General features: G+C 32.4%; 1 protein-coding gene across 3 annotated transcripts; it reads left to right on the forward strand.

Annotated features, from left to right (window-relative positions):
* Window positions 1-1127: 1127 nt before the first annotated feature.
* Window positions 1128-17969, forward strand: LOC137813432 (ATP-dependent zinc metalloprotease FTSH 11, chloroplastic/mitochondrial). 3 transcript variants are annotated; one of them, XM_068615678.2, is made up of 17 exons: window positions 1128-1952; window positions 2383-2536; window positions 3823-3915; window positions 4069-4154; window positions 4251-4374; window positions 4930-5049; window positions 5349-5399; window positions 5737-5798; window positions 8368-8425; window positions 8550-8675; window positions 12229-12309; window positions 13354-13483; window positions 13639-13787; window positions 15757-16038; window positions 16250-16339; window positions 16476-16529; window positions 17266-17969. In XM_068615678.2, exons 1-17 carry the CDS (start codon window positions 1384-1386, stop codon window positions 17419-17421), a joined length of 2385 nt encoding a protein of 794 aa, XP_068471779.2. In that variant the 5' UTR covers window positions 1128-1383; the 3' UTR covers window positions 17422-17969. The 3 variants fall into 3 exon arrangements, 1 of the variants encoding a protein (XP_068471779.2); XR_016519316.1 differs by having other exon boundaries at window positions 1132-1952; window positions 5711-5798; XR_016519314.1 differs by lacking the exons at window positions 13639-13787; window positions 15757-16038; window positions 16250-16339; window positions 16476-16529; window positions 17266-17969 and adding an exon at window positions 13051-13163 and having other exon boundaries at window positions 1135-1952.
* Window positions 17970-19932: the final 1963 nt, after the last annotated feature.

Consider the following 19932-nt stretch of genomic DNA (forward strand, 5'->3'; position numbering starts at 1 on the left):
AACTTTTCTCTTAAACAAGCTTTAGATGAACATAATTTAAAAATTGTATAAGGAAAAACAATTTCATGGCTTATCAAAGACTATACTTCTTTTCACGGATGTATTTTTTCAAATTAGCACAGTAAAAAATAAAGTTATTAGTTTATTAATATTTGATATTATTTATTACAATAAAAACTATAAAGCATTTTGATAATTATCCTACTTTTGTAAAAATAAAATTCTCATTAATAATAGTATTGAGATACAACCATTTCAATCAAATAGTCTAATGATCAAGTGTCCCATAACAAAAATCATTCGTAAAAATAATTCATTTGAATATATACTGATGTTAATAATCACTTAATACTTTAACTTTAAGTCCAAATCATTATTTTGTAAATAGAAACATAGATTAAAGAATAATAGTATGATTTATTAATATAATTGTCACACTTTATGCCATTTTAAGCTATAAATGTATAGTGGTGCTCGTTGTGAATAATGTAAATTAAATGATATATTTCTTTATATGTCATTTTGTAGTATAAATGATATTTTGAATAGTTGTTGTGAAAGAGTGATTATATATTTTTGATATTTTTTGGAAAGTTTATTTAAAATAAGTCATAATATTTGAGAAACTGAATTGTTTCTTATGTTTAAAAGAAGAAACAATTACCTCCAAGATTTTGAAAAGTTATTTAATTATGTTAATATGTATTAATGTTACCAACAACGTTACCAAAAGATTTTTAATTGTCATTGTTCACATAAAAAATATAATTATTTTAAAGGTTTCAAAATTCAAATTATGAACATTATTAATTAGAAATATAATAATTATAAAATTAATTTGAGGGTTTTTATTATTATAATAATTACTTTAATTTTATATTTTAAAAATTAATTTCCATATTTGCAATTATCAATTATAAAAGTGATCAACTATACATTTATATTATTAAATCAAAATAAGTTTTGGTGGAACATTTTTCTAGTAGTTCTAATTAAATTGAAGTAAATAGATGATTAAGTTGAATGTTTAAAACATTAAAATTATATGGATCGTAATAATTAATTTAATTAAAATAATAATAAAAATTAGTTTGCATTTTGATAAAAAAGAAAAGATTAGATAAAGAATGTGACAAGAGAAAGAATCCATGGAGGCTTGGGCAGTGTGACTACGAAATGTCCACGATATGCAGAGGCAAGAAACGAACATTTTCATTCAATCCAAGCGTAATTACAATAAAATCCGTATTCACAAAATTTCCAAAGCCGGCGCCAATTTGAATCCCTGGATAAGGTTACTTTCATTTCTTACACTCTCCTTCTTCCCCAAATTTCCCACTACACAGAGAAAGAAGAGAGACTCTGTCAAATAAAACCCTAATAATGGCCACACTTCAAGCTTCACTTCTCTCAAAACCTTCTCTTCCATTTCCCTTCCCATTCCCATTCTCGTTCCTCTCTGCGAACCACTCCCCATTCGCCCTCTCCTTCCACTCCACGCGCCGCCTTTCCTCCACGCTCCTCTGCTGCACCTTTCGCTCTGACAGCGTCGGTTCCCGGTCTGAACCCAATGACAACCCATCCGAATTCGGTTCGGGCGACGCCGAAGCGGACGCCAGCGCGGGTGTAATTTATTCGACGGAAGAAGGTGCAGTTTTGGTTTCTGATTCGGGCGAGGCGAGTTTGGAAGGTGCGGAGACTGTGCTGCGGAGTGGCGCGGATTTGGAGAGCGAAGGAAATGTGGCGAATGGAAGGTTTTCGATAGTGGTGTTATTTGTGGGACTGTGGGTGAAGGCGAGGGAGCGTGTAAAGAAGGCTTTCGCGGAGTTTCTTGATTGGTGGCCGTTTTGGCGGCAGGAGAAGCGCGTCGAGCGGTTGATCGCGGACGCCGACGCGAATCCGCAAGATGCTGCTAAACAGAGTGCTCTGTTTGTGGAACTCAATAAGCACAGGTTCGTTTTTTGAATTTGGAAATGTTTTCTTTTGATGACTGCTCAAGAATATAAGGTTCTTGAGCTATTTTTGTTCGTCTACGGTGGCTACGGGTAAAAGTAAAACTAAGACGATTCAATATGCGTTGAAGTGGTGATAAAGTTTTGCGCTTTGATTGCTCATGCATGTGCTCGTGCAAGAATTGTTCGGGTTTCGTGTGTTTAATGATGTAGGACAGATGAAAAATTGTGAATTGTAGTTAGATATATGGATTTGAGAGTTATTGGAGAATGTAGCTCTTGTAGTGCTTACAGAAAAAGAAGAAAATGTTACATTAGAGAAAATTTGGCTAGGTAGACAATTACACTACATAGGTTTCTGACCTGGAGGCTTTTTGTGTCAGTTTGTTAGAATATGTATTAATTTGTTTGATTATGTTTGTTTTTCTAGTCCTGAATCTGTCATCAAGCGGTTTGAACAAAGGGATCGAGCAGTGGACAGTAGAGGGGTTGCGGAATATCTTCGAGCTCTTGTGATTACTAATTCTATTAGTGAATATCTTCCAGATGAGGATTCTGGAAAAACTTCTAGCCTTCCTATCCTGGTAATCATTTTGTAGCATCATGTTTTTGGTATTATGTTTTTCAATTTTTATTATGTGTAACCAAATTCTTAGTGCTTCATATTCATTGGTACGGGTAGAGGGGTTTTCTGTACATCTTGATTGGCATCTATTTATTTCTACTTGATTTCCATAAGCATCATGTATGATATTTGGATTTCTTTTGTAATTGGTAATTTAATCTGTGACTGTTTTTATCAAAATGCTTAACTGATGTCTGTTTTACTGCTGAATTACATTATTATTTTGAAAGTATATTTTTTCTACCAAAGTTCTTAGTTTCACGCTTCTTCATCAAAATTAATTTTATTGTATTCTTCCTGATTTGTTGTCAGTTATGATTAATTTTTTTTAAACTTAAGTTTTTGGATGTGCTCATCATGGAGCTTATCCACGAGGTAGTGCCATTAGTATGCGTACTTTTGGAGGATGACGTGTTCCTAGTGGGAGATTTATTGAAGGGAGGGGAGTGCGGGTATTAAGCTTTTGGCATAGTTGTTTCTGTCAAGATGGAGCAAATGACAGATGTAAACTGTAGTAGTCAAATAGAGTGGATGAATTGCAGAAATGCTTCAAGCGTTGTGTCACTGAAAATGCCAACAAGATACATAAGGTTAGTATTGTTGAGACGTTGATGTTGTGGTGCATAATTGACATAGACATGATAGGTTTAGGAATGAATGCAATTAAGAGAACTGGGAGAGGTCTTAGATTCTCTTTGGAACTGAAGATATGTTTGGCCATGTGAAAAGAAGACACATAGAGTAGGAGCCTCAGTAAGAAGAATGGAGGCAGTGCAGGATAGTCCTTACTTGAGGATAAGGGGAAACCAATAAAGATTCTAGATGAACCCTTTGAAACAGAGTTGTATCATATCCAAATAGACTTTTGGAGGATTTCGTTCATGACAAAACAATGGTCTTGTTTAATACATATAATTGACATGTCTAGTAGGGAAGACTCTTTGGTGGTGTCTTTTTTTTTTTGCATAATAAATTTGATACTTTTTAAGCACTTATATACAGTGTTTGGCAGTATTTCTCTAACATGCCTTTCTGGATGAGTTATTTTGCACTCTCCTTTTGCCTTTAAACCCATGATAGATTTATAATGGACCCTAATAGATGATTGTTGTCCTCCTATGACTGCATGATAAGAGATGATTTGTAATGTATACTTTCTTTTGATTATAATAACAGCCTTTAGACTTTTTAGGTCATGATGTACCTGTGTTATAATGGAAAACTGATGGTAAACCTATTTTTCAGTTGCAAGAGTTGAAGCAACGTGCATTGGGTAACTCAGATGAAACTTTTCTTAATCCCGGAATATCTGAGAAGCAGCCATTACATGTGGTTATGGTAAAATTTATTGCAAAAGGCTTTCTCTGTGCTTTTATTGGTTATTATTTTTAAATCTTGTGGGACATTATTGTTTAATTTTTCTATTGTAACCCAGATTCTTTTTTGTTTATTTATTCATTGAAACTCATGAAAAGCTCTTTCCTCCTTTAGGTTGATCCAAAAGTATCAAATAAATCACGTTTTGCACAAGAGCTTATCTCGACTATTTTGTTTACCATAGCTGTGGGGTTGGTCTGGTACGAGTCTTCAGTTTTTCTTTCTTCCCTCTTTTCTCATATATAATCCACTATTTGATTTTATATACTTGTATTTGCTACTGCACATCCTTTCAGGTTTATGGGTGCTGCGGCACTTCAAAAATACATTGGAAGCTTGGGGGGGATTGGACCTTCAGGAGTTGGATCAAGTTCTTCCTATGCCCCAAAGGAGCTAAATAAGGAAGTGATGCCAGAAAAGGTTAACTTGTTAATATGTTCTTACTTCTTTACTCAAATTTCTAGAAAAGTCTGGAAAATATGTTATTCTCTATTTCTTGAGTGTTATATGATTCAATAGCTTTCTCTTGAATAAGCTAGAAATTTTGACTGCTAATCAGTATTTGGATGAGAAGATTCTAGGTGCAATAGGTTAATTAACAATGATATGATTTTTTGTGTTGAGCAGTACTGTTCTGGAAGCTATGAGTAGGCACATCTTGTGATCATCGATTTATTGCCTTCATGAAATGAATTTTTGCTTATCAAATCAAAAGAATGAACAATAACATGATATATGTTATGCCTTCTTAAATCTTTATCTAAATAAAATAATCTTACCTAATTATGTCTACTTGCTATTTTGTGGAGGAGTCAACAACATAGTGGGAAGTTTGCCACCTCCATAATTTCTGAATGATATCTGATTGTTCTGTTAGCCTGCTGTGTAGAATATACACAAAACCCAAAAGTCTGCTACACCATACAAATTCTGATTTATTAATCTTTCCCTATCATGCCTTCTCTTTACTTGCAGAATGTAAAAACCTTTAAGGATGTGAAAGGTTGTGATGATGCAAAACAAGAACTTGAGGAAGTTGTGGAGTACCTAAAAAATCCATCTAAGTTTACACGCCTTGGAGGAAAGTTGCCAAAGGTCTGAAGAGGTTAATTTATCATTTTGTTCTTTTTTTCCTGCTAGCTTTTGTTCATATTCTATTTTTTCATACATGGACTTCTTATTTCTTAGTAGGAAAAACTAATTTTTCATCGCTGTTTATGATCTGATTCTCTCTAATCCTTCTGAATATGCATACATGTTATGTTTTGGTCATCATAATGAATGATAGTTATAAGTACATTTTTCGCTTGTCTCATAATAATATATCATGATTTTTTGGTGTGTATTCCTTGTATTTTGATTGTCAAGTGTGGCTAAAGTGTTCCACTTTTCAGGGGATTCTTTTGACAGGAGCACCTGGAACTGGAAAAACTCTGCTAGCGAAGGTCAGTTAATTTCTGTCCTGTCTTTTACAGTTTTTATGATGTTATTGTGTTATACAATTATAATTTGTTGGTCTACTTCCATATTCTTTTGGGATTGTTGTCATTCTCAATATGCCACACTACACTGTATAAGTTTTCTATTAGGAAGTTCAGGAATGACATAAATGGACTTTGGATCTTGTCTCCTGCATTGATATTTTCTTACACTTTACATTATTCTTCTGATCTGTTATTGTAACTAAAATTCTTCTTTATTGAAATCAATCTTCTGAGTTAATCTATTGAAATTTATCATTGTTATGATCTAATAGTGTTTGCTTTATCTGGGACCTTGAAGGCTATTGCTGGAGAAGCTGGTGTTCCCTTTTTCTATCGGGCAGGCTCTGAATTTGAGGAGATGTAAGTCTCTTTTGCTTTTCTATAATGCATTAATTGTGAGCATTGACACTTATTATTTATAATGCTGCAAAATGATGTGGGTGCATTGCATGTTATTTTGAAAGTAACACAACACAAAAATGCTTTTTGCATTGCAACCTTGATAATGAGAATACAATTGTGAACTGTGGTACAAAATATATTGATGCATGCCTGTTTTTGATTGCGAAATGTATTTTATTTGATATTGTTATTCTAATGAACTCTGTAGAGTTATATGAAATTTTCTTAGTATCTCCGTATCAAGGGTTCCCATTTTTGTGATGAACAAGGAATTGGCCTTTTGTGATATTTATTGCTAGGGAATAAATTCAAATAATCGAAACAGGCAAAATATATGCAACAGAATGATGAGTTCATGACATTCTAAAATTTCTTTTTTTTTATGTTTGTGGCACTCTATCAGGTTAGATTAGATACAATGTTTTCATGTTTTCTAGGGATGACGATGGGTAGGGTTGAGTAGTGTGCTATAGTTATTTTTCTCATACATGCAATTGCAAAAGTCTCCACAGTTGTACAGGTAGTAACTTAATTTCCATATCCATTACTACTTTGCACTTATATATTCATATTTGCATTGCACCCATACCTATTAAATTTTGTGGGTTCTTATTGAGCATGTATTTATCCTACCCATTGTGGGTGTGTTTTACGAGTATCCACAGGGTCCGAATAGAAGTGTATGTAATTCTTGGATGGTTTGTTTTGCGTGCTGACATATATAGTAACAACCTTTATCACATTAAAGAATGTTGTGATATGTTCTATGTTTGGTTTGGAAAGAAAAACAAAGGAAAGGAAAAAAAGAGTGGAAAGTAACTAAAGCAAAAAAAGTAAAATATAGAATAAAAATATTTTCATTTAATAATTTTATATTTTATTATTGAAAAAATGATAAATTGACAAAAAAACTATACTATATAGTTTCTATTTATTGCTTATTTATATTATTCGTATATGTTTTTGAAATAAATTCTAAAACTAAATTTAAGTTATTGTAATTTAATTTAATATTTTTAATTGTCAGTTTATATATACAAAGTTTTTCCAAACACAATTTTTTTGATTAGAATTGAGAAGGTGGATGAGTCTAACTATTCATCTTGGGCTTCCAAAATTGTGTTATGGTGAAGTGGGCACTTGAGGTATTTCCTCGGTACAGAAGTTGCACAGTCAAAAAATGGTTTGGTCATATCCTATAGAAAATATGCTTTGGATATTCTAGAAGAAATAGGGATGTGAAATGCTAAGTTTGTGGACTTGTCTATAGATTGAGTGCCAAACTTGTATCTAACCAAAGAGTATTGTATTACAATCCTATGAGATACTAAAGGTTAGGTGATAAGTTAAATTACCTCACTTTTTTTAAATTATCCTTGTTAAGGCCTTTGGAATGTAGTTAGACGGATCCTAAAGCATATTAAGAATGCTCTTGGAAAAGCCTTATTTATGAAAATTAGGGAAATACTCAAATTGTTGGGTATTATGAAGACAAGTGATAGATGCTCCACCTTAGGTACTGTGTTTTTTTGTTGGAGTTAGTTCAATGTCGTGGAAAAACAGTAAACATGTTGTGGCAAGATCAACTGCAGAGGCAGATTGCAGGGCAATGACCTTGTGAGCTCATATAGCTAAAACAACTTCTTAAAGAGCTTAAATTTGAAGAAAGTTCTCAAATATGCCTTATATGTGACAAGTAGGCAATTTCACGTCACCTTTAATCTTGTCTTTCTTGAGATGACCAAACATATTGAAGTGAATTGTCATTTCATAAGGGAAAAACTAGAGTCATTTCATAAGAGACATCACCACTATATTTTTCAACTCTAGTAAACAATTACCTGTCATATTCACCAAGTCTTTTGAGTAAGGATCGATTATCCACAAGCTGGGCAATTAAAATTTATATGTTTCAACTTGAGGGGGAGTTTAATAATTATAAGAATAAGAAGCAAATCTTTTATGATAAAAAAATATCTAGATTATATATGTATTATTAGAAACATTTTTATTTATGCCTTTATCATAACTTTATTATTAGAGTATATAAAATCTTCTCCATTTATTGTATTGATTTCATTTTCTCAATGTAAATAAAGCATTTGTGACGTATTAGAAACATGGTATCAGCTCAATCTCTCTCTCTCTCCTATAGTTTGACCGTTATCTTGAAATCTAAAATAATATTGTTATACTATTTAAATATTATTATTGACACTACTCATTATATACCTTTTTCTTTGTTTGTTTTATTCATATATATGCTTTTAAAGTAAAAATAAAACAATTTATTTTTGTTTTAAAATTCGTAACTACATATGTTTGTATAGAAGTTGCTACACTTCCACTTTGTACCATGAAGGATTAATTTTTTTATGTGGGTCCATGCTTTTTCAATTTTTTCTTGATGTGTGTTCCAATCAATTGAAAGGATAGTTGTGGCTTGTTTTCTTTTCCTACCTAATCTTTTCTGTCATACGAAACATACTATATGTTTCTTTTCATATAACTTCTCTTTCATGCCCAGGTTTGTTGGTGTCGGTGCTCGGCGTGTAAGATCATTATTTCAAGCTGCGAAAAAGAAGGTCTATTGTTATTTGCAAATGGTTTCCCCAAATTGTCTACTATTGTGGTTTTTCACCATATCAAATGGGTCCTTTTTTTTATGTTTTATTATGAAATATTTATTTCTCTTTTATCTTTTTATAGGCACCTTGTATCATTTTCATCGATGAAATTGACGCTGTTGGATCAACAAGAAAACAATGGGAGGGTCACACAAAGAAGACATTACATCAACTACTTGTCGAAATGGATGGGTTTGAGCAGAATGAGGTATCTTTGAATAGTTTGGAGTGCAATTTGTTCCTGTGGTTTTAGAAATTGATTTTGATAGAATCGTGTAACTTATGTTGAATAGGTTAACTTGTTATAATTGGTTAACTTATGCATAGTTTCGTATTTGATCTATATGGTAGGATTAATCATTACTGTCTTGCATCTTTGATGTAAGGAACTCCTATAAATGATTGAATGAACTTCTATTATGTTGGTATCAAAGCGGCCAACCTAGGTGCATGAAGTCCATGGGGGTGCCTTTTGATCGCTAGAAGGACTTCATGCTTCCTCAATTTCTCTTGTTGGCCTCTCTTGTCCTTGCTCCATTATGCTTTTCCACCTTTCCTTCTAATTGGAGTTTGGCTCCCATTTTGAACACCTTGAGTGTTCTTTTTTTACATGTGTGCTCTTTGTTTCTGATATGCAATGACATCTAGACCTGTCCACTCATTTAGTAGGTCACCCACAATTTCTTTAGAGAGGCTTCATGGAAAAAATTATGTTCTCTTGGTTAGCATCTGTGGTTTCTTGTTGAAGGTCTTCATGATCAATTGGAAGATGGTGTTACAAAACAATTAGACAAAGTTTAATAGTGGAAAAAGATTTTCAGCTTTGTTGCTTGTGGCAATTTGTGGAACCCAATATATTGGGAACTCTTAGAGCATTCAAATTGTGTTACTCTTTTTGAAAGGAGGTTAAGAGTAATTTTTGCAAATGATATTTAATGATTTTATGTCTTCCGCTCATGACATGACTTCTTTTATTGTTGAAGCCCAATGGGCTCTTGAGGAATTGAAGATGTTTTTAGAAGTTGATAATTTGGAAGAGATTAAGAAGTTAGATATGTTCTATATGGTTATGATTCTTCGTGTCATGTACCTATATCTTGATGATCTTCGAGATCATACCCTGTCTTGTCAAGAAATTCCATTGATGGAAAGCCAATAACACTATTGCTTCGTGTTCCCACTATTACTCGCAGAAATCCATATGATTTTGCTGAATAATATGGCATCTCCATTGAGACTGCTCATAGCTTATAACTTGATGCTAATATGGCATTTCACCACCAAGGTGATGCTACTCTTACAACTTGCTTCCTCATAAATAGAATGCTCTTTTCCTTCCTCGACAATAACATTCCCTATTCTATCCTTCGAATGATGAACCTTTTATTCATGTTTCTATCCTTGTTTTTGTGTGTATGTTTTATTCATGACACGTCCTTGGAGTTTACACAAAATCCCTGCAAAAACTTTCATGTGTCTTCCTAGATATTCTCGTATACATGTTTTATAAATTATAATGTTCTCTTTATGGTCTTAAACAATCTCCATGTGCTTGGTTTGGTGAATTCAGCCACATTGTACAAACTTTTGTTCTAAAATGTAGTGAAACAGATAATTCAGTTTCGTATTGTTGTACATATCTTGAGAAATGCGCATACTTAATTGAGTATTTTGATGATATGGTCATTAAAGGGAATGATGTCACTAAATCTTTTAGCTAGATATGTATTTATGCAATCACTTTTGAACCGAAGATCTTGGATGTCTTAAATACTTTATAGGTTTTGAAGTGGCTCGATCAAAGTAAGGTATTGTAATTTCTCAAGGAAAATATGCTGTAGACAATCTACAAGAAACGTGTGTGATTGATTGTAGGTGCGTGAATAGTCCTATGGATCTAAAGTAGAAATTAACGGCATAAGAAAGTTAGCCCATCTCATATCCAAAAAGATACGAAAGACTTGGGAATCTTATTTCTCTCACTATTTCTAAACATGACTTGTCTTTTGTGGTTGGTTGGAGTGGTTAGTCAATCTATGTAGGATGCTTGTCTTTGTTATTGGAATATTTTCATTTGCATCCTCAAATACCTCAATAAGGCCTCGGGATATGGACTGCTATATGAAGATAAGGGAAGTACTTAGATGACTAGTATCATGATGTTGATTAGGCTGAATCTTCTATAGATAGGTGATCCACTACTGACAATTGTGTTTTATTGGAGGCGATATTGTTTCTTGGAAATGCAAGAAACAAATTTGATTGCTTGATCTAGTGTCGAAGCTAAGTACATGATGATGCATTTTGACTTGTGTGGATAAAACATTTACTTCAAGGGTTCAAATTTTGTGACATTCAACAAATGAGCATGTAATGTGATAACTAGGTTATTAACATTGCCTCCAACTATGTATTTCATGGTAAAACCAAACATAAAGAAATTGGTTGTCATTTGAAGTTGTTGTCAAAGGATATTTGTACAAAGTTTGTCAGCTCCAATGATTAGTTCAAATCATGGTAGTTGAATCGTGAATCGGAGAGCCTATATTTCGAATCGTGAATCGTAAGATTCATAAACATTTAAAAAATATAACATAAGACATATAAACATGTAAAAATATAATTAACAATCACAGTTACATTAAAAAAGAGTTGTTATATCACTGGTCATGTTAGGTTAATATTTTGGCAGATTAGGTTAATATTTTAATGGTTTGATTGGGCTGGATTATATGACCCAATTCCTTGTAAAAATATAATTAATAATCACAATCACATTAAGAAAAGAGTTGTTATATCACTGGCCATATTAGGTTAATATTTGACAAAATTAGGTTAATATTATAATGGTTAGATTGGGCTGGCTTATATGGGCCTCTTTGTTAAAAGAAAATATTTGATTTAAGAGCAGCAAAAAGATCTCCCCTATTTTCTCTTCTACTGCAAAAAAGAGAGTACTTTCGTGCCTCCAATGCCTACGACTACATCACCTCCGACGACTGCAACGCCTCCGACGACGGTAGCGACTCCTCGGTATCTTCACTCGTGAACCCAAGTGTCTTGCGCCTCTCGCTGCTCCAGCGTGTGCTTCACCACCGTTCTGACATTCACTTTGTCATCCTGCCTTCGTCGTGTTCGCACCTTCTGGTTGTCCACCTCAAGTTCAATATTTCGTTAATGGTGCAGGTTCGCGAGTAAAAAAGTTAAAATTAGGGTTTTTATAAAACCAATTCAAGTAACCCAACCCAATTCACACCTAAACACAGAATAAAACCCAAGTCGCGATACGAAACAGTTTCGCGATTCATACAATTCATGATACGATTCACACTATACAACCACGATACGGGAGTAAAAACAATTCTTCTCACAATTTGTATCGTTGGGCTCTGAAACCGTATCGTATTGTACGATTCGTATCGTGAATCGTACGATACTTACTACCATGGTTCAAATATTTTGACTTCGTCCTCGAGAGAACCTCAAACTCAGTTTTATGTTCCTAACTTGGTACATACAACTTGTATGCTCTAGCTTGGGAGTGTCAAAATTGTGTAACTGATTTAGAATAGGTTAATTTGTTCGAATAGGCTAATTTTTGCATTGTTTCCTATCTGACGTATATGGTAGGATTAATCATTACATTTTTTTTATCTTTAATGTAAGGAATTCCTGTAAATGAATAAATGAGAAAAGGTAAAATACACTCTTGCATTGTTTCCATGCTTATATCTCATGTAATTCATTATTTTATCTTGTAGGGAATAATATTAATGGCTGCAACAAACTTGCCTGATATTCTTGATCCAGCTCTAACAAGGCCTGGTAGATTCGATCGACATGTAAGTCTTATTATTTTCCACAATAGATTAATCTTTTAAGAGAAATAATATAGTGTTGAGTGGTAGAGACATCGGTATATTAGGTTGAAAATCGTGTTTGACTGCACAATAGATGCCAATGCATGTAGGCTTATTACATTAATTACACATAAATAGAGGATATTCAATTTCCTCTAAATTATTGATTAAATGCCTATGAACCTCTATTATTAGACAATCTATGTTGTCAATAGTGGTTGGAGTGGTCGTGAGGCACAATACAAATTTTGTTGCCTTGTGTATTGGAGTCTTGGTTGGAGCAACAACAATAGCGGTGGTGTAGGGTTCGTTAATTGTTTTTCTGCGATGTTTTCTTGCATTGTGCTTAGGAAGCCCAATTGAAAACTGCATTGCCAATACCCCACGATCACAATTTGCTGGTGTTGACCTTCTGTTTGTGTTCTGTCACAACCATTTCACTTTGAGAGGGTGGTGCTGGCTAACAGAAAATGATGGCTCTCGTAGGTCTGGTTTCATGATGTAGTATTCTCATTTCTCATCGGATGGGCCCTGGACCTCAATTTTAATCCTACCATATAGGTCAGATAGGAAACAACACAAACTTATCCTATTCTAAAAGTTGACCTATTCTAATTAAGTTATTCAAGTCTGACAAATAGTGCCCTGTTAATAGCTATTTTAGAGAAGTTCCTCTATTGGACATGCAAAGAAACTGGCACATGCTTTTGCACTTTGTTTCAGTTTTTGGGTTTCTGGGGTTTCACTTGATCGCGGGCCAGTTCTAGGTTTGCTCTTCTTGCAGCCTAGTGACAAGATGATGAGTCAAGGTTCAAGCAGTCTCTGATTAGGTTCAGGTGTGCTTTGTAGGATGGAATATGCTCTGCTTTTATTTGTCCTTTTAGTTTCTGTTATAATAATTTTGTTCTGATGGTACAAGTTAATTTCCTATATAATGAGAGTTGCTATATGGTCCTTGTATGTATAGTAGTGCCCAAAGGAGTACATAATGTAGAAGATATAGAAACTAACAAATTCCAATACCAGATTGTTGTACCAAATCCAGATGTACGAGGTCGGCAAGAAATACTTGAACTCTATCTGCAAGATAAGCCTATAGCTGATGATGTAGATGTTAAAGCAATTGCTCGTGGTACCCCAGGGTTCAATGGGGCAGGTGAATTGTTATTTATTTATTTGAGATGACTTTTTTATAAATGCAAATCTTATACTCCTTCAGGTTTTTCTATTGGACACGCAAAGAGAGTGGCACTTGCTAATGATTTGTTTCTGAATGACTTTTTTCTATTTTTATATATCTCCTTGAACTAGATCTTGCGAACTTGGTAAATGTTGCTGCCATTAAAGCTGCAGTTGAAGGTGCAGAGAAAGTAACAGCTTCACAGTTGGAGTTTGCAAAAGACAGAATAATTATGGGTACTGAGCGGAAAACAATGTTTATATCTGAAGAGTCAAAGAAGGTATATGTATATGCCAGTACATCTTGTATTCTGGTTTAGTGCTAAGAAGTTAGAACATGTGGATTGTGCTTATGTGATTGATCTAAACTATAGGCAGGGAGCACAGCATGATTGTGATTACATGTAATTTGCACGACCAGTGAGTGTTTTTTGGAGTTTCAAATCTGAGCTTTTGATAAACAATATAGCACTTGGGGAATTCTACCCTTAAAAGAAAGTTGTTAATAAAGGATAACTGAACACTTAAATACCCCATCACACATCTCATACTACTCTGTATGAGACTTACACATCTCATAAACATAATGCCGAAGTCCCTTTTATAAGACCATCTGATAAACATCCAAGCAGCAAGGGAACCCATCCTTAAGAGCTAGTTGTTAATTGGGGGAGAGCTAAACACTTAAATACTCCACCAAACAACAATACTATTCCATATGGGACATAGGCACCCAATATTATCTGTTGGAGATCCCACATCGGCTAGAGATAAAGATACTCCTTAATACTATCCATGTTCCTATAAGCTTTTAACGGGTTGGGTTATGCAACCTAGAAGGAAAAAAAGCTGTGATGGACCTTTTTTTATACACAACTTATATTTATATTTTCTCAACTGATGTTAAAGCTATTGAATAAGGTTTTATTCTTGAACAAAATTCTCTTTGGGATTTATTCTTGAACAAAATTCTCTTGGAACAAGATGATTTTGAATAAGAAATATTTCAAGAAATGGCTCAAATATTGTGTGCAAGTGTGGACACATCTGATGAGAACTGTTATAATTATAGAATCAATGATCAATCTTATATAATCAAGAATATCTTGATTATATATGTATTATTAGGAACATTTTTATTTATTTCTATATCATATCTTTATTATTAGAGGATATCAAGTTATTTGAGTGCATTCTCTGAAGCAAGAGTAACTTTTGAAAAGAACTTGAGAAAATTTATATCAAAGAAGTGATTTTTACAAAGCTTATTCAGGCGAATCTGAGGCACTGCATTTTTTAAATTTTTGCGAATGAAATTTTCGTGCTAAATTATTTCGAGTCCAGAGTAGAGACAGTTTCATCAGGCCTAATCTCAATACTAAAATTACTATAGCTGAAAATTTGAAGCCTTACATTGCAATTTTGTTTGTGAGAAGACACTGACATTTTATATTATAGGGAAGAATTGATTGACAGTCTTATAAGTAATTATTTGCTGTGTCAGTAGTTAGCTAGTGATTAGGACATGGTAAATTGGTTTTTTTATATAATTATTTTTGTCTAAGTGATTTTTCTGAAGTAATGCTCAAATTTAGAGAAATGCTAACAACACATTCTTTGATGCACTCTTGTTCATTGGACCCACCATTAGTAGTATGTCGAGGAGTGTTTTTAGCAATTATTTTATAGCTCAGTTTTATAAACTATTTTAGCATCTTTTATACCTATTTTATTTAGAATAATCAGATTTTGTTGGTACGATATAATGAAATGTTCTGCACTCTGTAGAGTCTGTACTGATCTGCAATCATAAGTATATATATGCTTTAGATTTAATAATATTAATATGTTGATGTATTTCTTAGAAAGTGAACTTTAAGTCTAAGTTAACCTCACAAAATCGACTTGTAAAGTGAGGTTTAATTTGGCTATATTTCTAGTTAATGCAAGATCTCTAATACACCTTCTTATGCTGAGAATTGAACATCTCAAGTATGAGACTAAATATTTGTGGGTGATCTGATAATTTGATAATAGATGACATGATAGGCTCGACAACCTTTGCTTTGACAGACTCTGATGCTATCTTAGAAAGTGAACTTTAAATCTAGTTGAACTTAACTAATGGAATTCTAAAATTTGATTTGCACTCACTTATATATTATAATTTGATTGTATCTATAGTCAATATAAAATCTCTAATAGTATTCTTACAGTTATATTTGTTAATCTTGGATTTGAAATTTTCAGCTCACTGCCTATCATGAGAGCGGCCACGCAATTGTTGCCCTTAACACTGATGGTGCACATCCAATTCACAAGGCAACAATCATGCCACGTGGATCTGCTTTAGGAATGGTCACTCAGCTTCCCTCAAGTGACGAGACATCAATAAGCAAGAAACAGTTGTTAGCTCGCCTTGATGTTTGTATGGGAGGAAGAGTTGCAGAAGAGCTTATCTTTGGCCGGGATTATGTCACAACTGGAGCAAGTAGTGATCTCCACACTGCTACTGAGCTTGCCCAATACATGGTAATTTTATGCTCCCCTGTATTGTGTTTAGTGCATAAAGATAACTTTTTCAAAAAAATAGTTCAGATTTCTAATTGGAATTTGGAACATTTTACAACTAGTACTTAAGTAATTGCAGCTTTCTTTTTCCAAAATTATTTGTTAGATGACATTTAGATTTTTCTGCTGAAATTATTGACTTTTATTGTGTTATTTTTTCTCTATGCACAAGGTATCAAATTGTGGGATGAGTGATGCAATCGGGCCAGTTCATATAAAAGAGCGACCAAGTTCTGAAATGCAGTCACGTATTGATGCAGAGGTAAGTGTTATAAATTGGTATCCTTTATAATTGATGAACAATCATATTTGGGTTGTTTTCTTCCTATTCTAAGAAGTGTTGTTTTATCAAAAATAAAAATCAGGATAGGACTTTGACTAAAATACTTAATCTGCAGGTTGTGAAACTCCTTCGGGAAGCATATGATCGTGTTAAAGCCCTTCTGAAAAAGGTTTGTCGATTAAATTATTGTCTATAAATTTTTTCTTTGGGAAACCTTTTTCTTTCACTTTTGGGGTTGGACAAGTTTTTAAAAGAATAATTTCATTAAGAGAAGAAATTATAAATGGTTTGGAGGATAACAAAGCACACAGTTTTAAAAAAAAACCCATCAATTGAGGAAAGCTTCCAATCTGTTCGGATCAGTGGGCTGATGACTCTCAGCTCTTCTAGCTTGTATGTTATACTATGTTAGATTCTGTCACTTTTCCATTTTAGGTTATTTATATCCATCGTTTTAAATGATTTAATATTAACGTTTAATGATAGACATATTAGAAGGAATGCAAGCTATTTCTATCTAGGTTTTTTCCTGTAAAACCAAGAATTTAATGATTAGTAGTTAAGAACTCTTGTACTTAGAAGAGTTTAGCTCACTGTTAGGTCTGACTCATGAGTGCGGTGCCTGTCTTCAGTGAGCCAAGCCAACTAGTGGACAAGAACACACATTCTTGATATGAAGGTGTGGCTGTTTTTAAATCAAAACAAATGTGTCAAATAGTTATATAATAAGATTTGGGGGCTTTCTGACTGGGGGATCATTGACACAAAGCAAAATTCAAACTAAGCAATTTTTGTTGTTGTTAATGACATTGATTAATAGAAGTTGTCAACCTTGAGCAAATTTGAGATCTGGTAGTCTGGCATATGGAAATTCATAACACTAGTAACTTGTGACATTATTTCAGCATGAGAAGGCATTACATGTGTTGGCGCACGCTTTATTAGAGTGTGAGACACTTAGTGCAGAAGAAATCAGGCGAATACTTCTCCCATATCGGGAAGGACGGCTACCAGAACAACAGGAACAAGAAGCAGCGGAAGGGGATCTTGTGTTAGTGTAATTTTTTCTCTCCACTTCCCGTCCATCACTGTACTATTTTAGGGGAAGCTCTGTACAGTATACCCCAGAAGCCCTACAGATGCATGCTATTCTTGTCTAAGATGCACATAGGAAAAAAGACACAACGTTGGATATCTGCTAAGCAACTAATGCTACTTAACAGTGGCAAAATGTCAGCTACTAGATTACCATCATCCTTGCTGAGGGCCTGAGGGAAATATATTTTTGGTGAGAACAATGTATCATGTAGGACTTTACCATTTTGACAATTGTATTTGAAAGCCTATACATAATTCATTTTTTAAAAATTTGTTAAAAACATTCAGTGACCTTTGTCTAGTGGAACATGGTACAACACCCCAACAAGCCTGGATACTGATGACTGCAGCTTTGCACAAGATGTCTAGCATATTCTGCATCTATTTATTTAACAGCAAATAATACTTGAAAATGTTATGAATAATTAATAGATCCTGGATTTAGTAATACTCTTTGCACAGGGTGCAACCACAGATGATTTAATAAAAGTACACCGTGATTTGACTACAATTCTGGATCCATATGAATTACTTGAAGTTTATCTTTGAAGTAAGCAAGGTTTATTTTGATTACTTGAAATTATATCAATGATGTAATACATTACTTGAAATCTAAATTTATCCCTTGTTATTCTGGTGCTTTGCTAAATACGCAGTCGAGAAAATTCACTCGAATTGTGTTCGATTTTATTGAAAATCGAAAAGTTTCATCTAACAATTATCCATTGTTAGATGATAACTCACTTAACTACCCAAAAGATTAAGTATATTCACTCTTTTTCAATGTTTTGATATTTAAATTTAAAAAATAATAAATTTGTTTTGAAATATTTGCCATCAATTAATCAATTACTCTTTTATAGTATTATATTTTTTAATTATTATTATTATTATTATTATTATTATTATTACTCATTTATAAATTGTGTTTGATTTTAAATGATAATTTGTTAAAAGGTTAAATGTGTTCGCACTTTTACAATCGTTGAAATATGTTCTAATATTATCATTTTATTAGAATTGTAATAAATATGGATATGAATATATGAGCACTTTCCAAGCATGAGGTCTTAGGAATTTGAATTCCATATATGAGAAAGAGCTTCCTTATGTTGCACGATATGTTGTAGGAAAAGCTATTTGCAGAATTGGCACAATGCAATGCCAACTTTATGGTTTTACGTATCTTAATGATACCAAAAGGTTAAATATTTTCATTCTCTTTTGGTTATGGTTTTTGAATATTTCAATTTAAAATATAAATATTTTTGAAATGTTTTGCATCAATTAACTTTTCTATAATATTTAATTATTTTATTATAATGGATTTTTTTAATTATTATTATTACTATTGTTATTATTATTACTATTTATTTATAGATTTATGTTTGATTTTATTAAAAATTAAAAAGTTGTGTAGTATTAAATAATAATTTACTGAATTATTAAAATGTTAGATTTGTTGACTTTTTTATCGTTAAGATCATTCTGATTAAAAGATATTATAGATTTATGATAGTATTTACCTAATTATTTTATTTTGTTCTATTTCAAACACAAGTCAGTAGTAATTTTTATATTATGATTCGATATTGTAAATTCCCGTTACGTTGTTCTAGTAATTTAAGTCCTAAAAATCATATTGAATATGATAATTTTAAATATAAACATACTGAATAATGAGCAAAGAGTTTTCAAACAATAAAATAATTCATATTTCTTTATTTAAAAAAATTATATAATAATAATAATAATTATTAAATTATTTATTATTATTTTAAAATTATATAATAGTAATTTTTTATATATATTATACATGTTATTTGTTATTATTTTTTTTAATTTTATCAAACTAAATTTATATAATAAATATTATATTTTAAAAATAAATTACGTGTGTTGTACGGGTTAAAATACTAGTTAACTATTATCAAACAGTTTATGCGATCATTTGTCGTTTTTTTTATTCTTGACCTCTTTTGAAAGTGAAAAATGAAAAATGAAAACTGTTAAGAAGATGAATATCTTTAGTTTTAAATTAATTATTTTATTAAAAGTCATTTATATTTTTTTTTCTAATTTTTAAATAAATACTTATTTGTGTTTTTAATAAATAACTCAGTATTTGTTTTCTAGTTTTTAAGTAACATTTACTTTTATCATGTTATAAATGACTTTAATGTGTGCTTTTCAAAGAAAGTGGTATAATTTAGAATTTTTATTGCTAAAACTTTTTTATTACTTATTTGGTCAAGTTGTCTTTTACAAAAATGATTTTAATAAAGGTTGTGAAAGTGTCAAACGATTTATATGGACAATACAAACAAAGTTGAAGTTGTGCTCATGTTACACAACTTTTTGATGGGTTGTGGAGAAGTCATGTGGTAGTTTCACTTCTTTGCTTAATCTGAGATTATGTTAACTTAAAACCTTTAATAAAATAATACAACTGAAGTTGATAATTGTATTATTTT

The sequence above is a fragment of the Phaseolus vulgaris genome, chromosome 1, assembly GCF_051622355.1.
Source record: "Phaseolus vulgaris cultivar YP4 chromosome 1, ASM5162235v1, whole genome shotgun sequence".
Classification (NCBI taxonomy): Eukaryota; Viridiplantae; Streptophyta; class Magnoliopsida; order Fabales; family Fabaceae; genus Phaseolus; species Phaseolus vulgaris.